At 37.2% G+C, this 4,568-nt stretch overlaps 1 protein-coding gene across 3 annotated transcripts in view; it reads left to right on the top strand.

Annotated features, from left to right (window-relative positions):
- The window catches only part of LOC101738572 (PR domain zinc finger protein 5), a 35,332-nt gene extending 32,580 nt beyond the window's left edge, over positions 1–2,752 (top strand). For 2 of the 3 annotated variants that reach the window (XM_012690831.4, XM_021348335.3), the window contains exon 7: positions 633–2,752. In XM_012690831.4, the coding sequence (XP_012546285.1) occupies positions 633–1,561 (929 nt within the window). In that variant the 3' untranslated portion in view covers positions 1,562–2,752. The remainder of the gene's footprint in view (positions 1–632) is intronic. The other variant, XR_009976477.1, reaches the window with a different exon arrangement.
- The last annotated feature ends 1,816 nt before the right edge of the window (positions 2,753–4,568 follow it).

The following is a 4,568-nucleotide window of genomic DNA, read 5'->3' as shown; positions in this document are numbered from 1 at the left end:
ATTCATTTATCTACCTAAAATAAAATCAGTAATGCATCGTGGAATTAATGTTCGCAGGGAAACATAAAAAAGGCCTAGTTTCATATAGGAGGCAAGTTGATGATTCACTCAGGTTGAGCTCGTAAGCTCACCTACCCGTACGGGCGTACCTGGAATAGTCTTCTTTTTTTTTATACCTAAGCTGATAGCCTTGAGAGGCTATATCAGCGTAACCCTCATAAATAGGTGAGCTCACGGGGCTCAAATCTGACGACGTTGCTAACACTAACCCTAGCAATAGCAGTCCTTTGCAGAATCTACCACCGGATCGGAAACGCGACCCACTGAGAAGATCCGGCGAGGAACTCAGTAGGCTGTGTCTATGGGTTAATTTACTCGCCGAGCCCTTCGTCGCAAGCGACTGGTTCGACAAGAACGATGACCGGTGCTTGAGGTACCTAAAAGCCCCCATAGTAGATCGGGAGGATCCGAAATGATGTGTTTAGGGCGACTTCTACTCTTTACCAATCGGTCCGCAGGATCGGGAATGATAGCCCCCTAGACCCCCAGCGAATAGGTAGGGAAAATAAAAAGCAACAGTTACAGCGTAGAGCTTACTTGGTTAGTGACGCCATACAAACTTTTATTTCCAGGCGTAGACCCAGCACGAGAAGAAATGTATGTATTCATAAAGGAAGTAAAAAAAATACTCTCATTCACGAATGCGACGCCCTACAAAAGTAAAATATCGACTTACAGCTGCGCCTATTGCACCGAAGTGTATTTCCACGCGGCGGACGACCTCCGCAACCACACGCGCACGAACCACATCGACGAGCGAACGAAGAAGGTCGACCTCATGATGAGACCTCACGCGATGAACGAAATCTTAAAGTTGGACGTGAACAATCTCATTTGTGTGGTGTGTTGCATCCCGATGGACGACTGGAATGGTCTATTTAGACATTTAAAAAATACACACGGTGTCGTCTTCACGTACGCGTACAAAAGGGTCATTCCGTATATCTTGGACGAGGAGCCTGACTGCGTGCTCTGCAAGCAACACTTCACGAACTACATTCAGCTGGACTTCCACATGAACAGCCACTACGACAACTACGTCTGTGACGATTGCGGCCAGACCTTTATATCCGCTGCCAGATTAAAGAATCACGCCAAGAATCACTCCAAGAAGCAAGAAGCGGTCGTTCACAAAGCCAGGTTGTACTACAAGTGTTACTACTGCCCGGAGAAACTGCCGAGCGAAAGGGAGAGGAAGGAGCACATCGAAGCAAACCACAGGGAGAAAATTAAGGAGATCGGCTGCGACATGTGCGGCAAGATATTCAATTGGCGGCAGTACTACATCGAGCACTTGAGGAAGGTCCATGGCGACAGGAAATACGAGTGCACAGCTTGCGATAAAAAGTTTTCTCAGAATAGAGATTTGAGGCGGCACGTCGAGTCCAGGCATAACGGCGCCAAGAACCACGTGTGTCCGATGTGCGAAAGGAGATACTCCTCGAAAGCGGCGCTGGTGACGCACTTCAAAATTCATTTGAATAATAACAAAGTTATATAAATTCGACTTAAGCAACTCTTAGTAGCAGTACAATTTTAGCGAATCGTATACGTAATCAAAACTACATTGACGGTTTAATTTCGCCTTTTTATAATTTCGTTTAATTTATCTGGACTGGGTTAATTATTCGAGAAATTATCGATAGATATGTAAAACGGCTTATTGCATAGTACAATGATACACACTGTCTTAATTAGGAAGAGTAACCTATTTTATTTTACGACTCTACAATGAGTCCCGTCTAGGCGTAACCGGAATGGTAGGCTACAAGTGAATAGGTAGGGGCAAAAAAATTACAATGAGTAGGTAGATAATGTGTGCAGCATTTGATATTTGATGCAGAATACATTAGGGCAATGGTTAAATATTTGAGTCGACTATTATCAAAGCCGGCAATCTGACTTTTGGATAATTATTGGTAATTCAGAAAAACGAATTATTGACTTTGTATTCCATTGGCAGCCACAAAACTCTTCGGAACGACATCTTAGATAAATAACAGGTTAACTATTAACCTTTATTTAATGCAGGTTTTGAACCGTATTCTTTGAAGGAGACGATTATATTCAAATCAATCTGTATTGACATATCAATAACATTTTTTTGTCCAAATGCACAGATTGCCACCTTTGATAATAGACGTCTCATTTAAGAGTTACATGCTTACGCTAAGTACGATATTATTTGACATTAATAAAGTCGAGGTTAAACCGTAATTGTAAATTATGTTAGATAAAACTCTAATAAAGTTAGAAAATAAACCATAAGCTATTGAAATGTTAATTTGTAAATTTTGTAAAAATAAAACTTTAGTACTAGTAGCCCCCATGAAATTACTCTCGACGGGATAGAATTTTCGCGCGATACTTACCAATGACGTCATTTTCGCGTTGATATTCATTTTACCGCCGGAATTCGAACACTGAGGTAAAAATCAGTTTTTTAAAAACAAATATGTATCGAACATGTCATTGCAACAAACCAATTTAATAGTAATACAGAATGAACAGACAGATTATAAATTTATTTGTACTTTCTATCTGTATCGCATCATATGTACTTGTGTAGTACTTTGAAAAACGTAATCATTAACACTAGATTACCCAAAAGTCATTTTGATTGTTTTTAATTTCAGATAAAATAAAAATTTGATGATACAATTTATTAAATGGTTATGACTTTTAGCATTTATTAATAGTTTGTATTTACCCCCTCCCTCTTTATTTTCGATATACGTATGTGCTATACCTATATTGCCCGAGAGCAGACTGCTTCGGATTTTTAAAATAATTACTTGTTTTTTTACTAAAATTTGCAAATATAAATATATTAATTAATAAGTATTTCTTATATAAAAGCTCCAACCTGAATTGAAATAAAAAAAAATATATATATAATACATACGTATGTTGTTATCAACTCGCATTTTCATTTCATAAAAATGTCGAATAGAAAAGAAATATTGAAAAAGTTTACTAACATAAGTGAATAATGTTCAGATATATAATCTGAACGGTAATCTGCGGGTTAACTCTCCCCTTGGCATTGCTGAAGTCCATGGGCGATGGTAACCACTCACTATCAGGTGGTCCCTTTGCACGTCTGCCTACATGAGCAAAAAAAAAGATGGAACTGACTTTGGAATAGCATCTAAAGACGGAACGGTTCGCAAGCAAATTGAATGATCTGAAAGTGAAGATAGCAGTGAAGAATTGGGCACTGATTATGAAAATGAAAGGTCCTGGGAGATTACCATTTGCTTTTATTTTCAAGGATGTGAAAGGACAAACCGGCTACGCAAAACAAACAAAAAATGGCAGATGATGTTATTAGTGTATTTTTGTTGATAACCATTTAATGAAACATTTAAATATATATAAATGTTTGGAGCTTGTAACAGGAATACAAACACAGAGAAAAGAGTTCTTAGTCAAGTCAAGTTGATAAAAACATGCAATCAATGTACATAGGTAAACAAATGTGACACAAGGTTACTTAGAGAAAAATTATATGGAGTGAAATGGGATGATATAGATTAATAGGCAATTGCAATAAATTGGACTGTAATTAAATTAAGCGAGATGAAAAAATATGAAATAAAGTAGCAATAAAATGTTGGTTAATTACCAGAGACTTCAGTGGACTTTTTGGAAAAGCCCGTGAAGTCACGTCCGAAGGTATTTTGTTTTGCTTCATTTTCCCACATTTGTGCACTCTCACAGACGTTAAACAGTTAGCTACCGTTATTACTTGTTTAAATCCGAATAAACGCAAAATTAACAAAATACTACTCATTCAATTCAAATTCACTCTTCGCATTCCCGCCAAAAAGTTTACGTCAAAGTGATTTTTCTTTTGGTTCCGGTACGGTTTGTGCATTAGCCAGTGTCATTATAATAAGATTTTTATAATTCGCCGTTTTCATTATTTACAGCTTATGAATAATAAAAAACGAAGGGAACTGTCCATGTTGGCCATTACTAATATCAGTGTAAGTATGAATTAAATTAGCAGCGTGGGACGGTATAGATAAATTAGGTTGAGAAAGTAATTTGATTAATTTTGCAAAATCAATAAATAGCTAGGGTGCTCAGATTAAGAATATTTCAATTCCATGGCAAGACCTAATTCCTGATGTTCGTCAACAAATTAATAAAAATTGGCTTGAAAACAGGCAGCTTATAAATCCAAACAAAGGTAAATGGTATGCTGAAATAAATAATGACATTGGTAGCAAGCCCTGGTTCGCTAGGAGCAAATCTTTCTATATAAAGAAATTCTACACACAGATTTGTAAACTAAGATTTTGTCATTGCAACGCTCATCTTTACCGAATGAAAATAACTTCATCATCAAATTGCAATGATTGCTCCCTAAAAGAAGAACAAACTTTATATCATATTTTTTTCACATGTCCGACTTTTAATATTCATCGTTTTCTATTTATCGATAAGCTGCAAGAGGTTTATAAGGATAGCGTCCCGCGCCATCTCTTCAAGAATTGCTT

Source organism: Bombyx mori, chromosome 24, assembly GCF_030269925.1.
Source record: "Bombyx mori chromosome 24, ASM3026992v2".
In the NCBI taxonomy this organism is placed as follows: domain Eukaryota; kingdom Metazoa; phylum Arthropoda; class Insecta; order Lepidoptera; family Bombycidae; genus Bombyx; species Bombyx mori.
The sequence above is the reverse complement of the archived record's forward strand: the minus strand, read 5'-3'. Positions and strand labels throughout refer to the sequence as shown.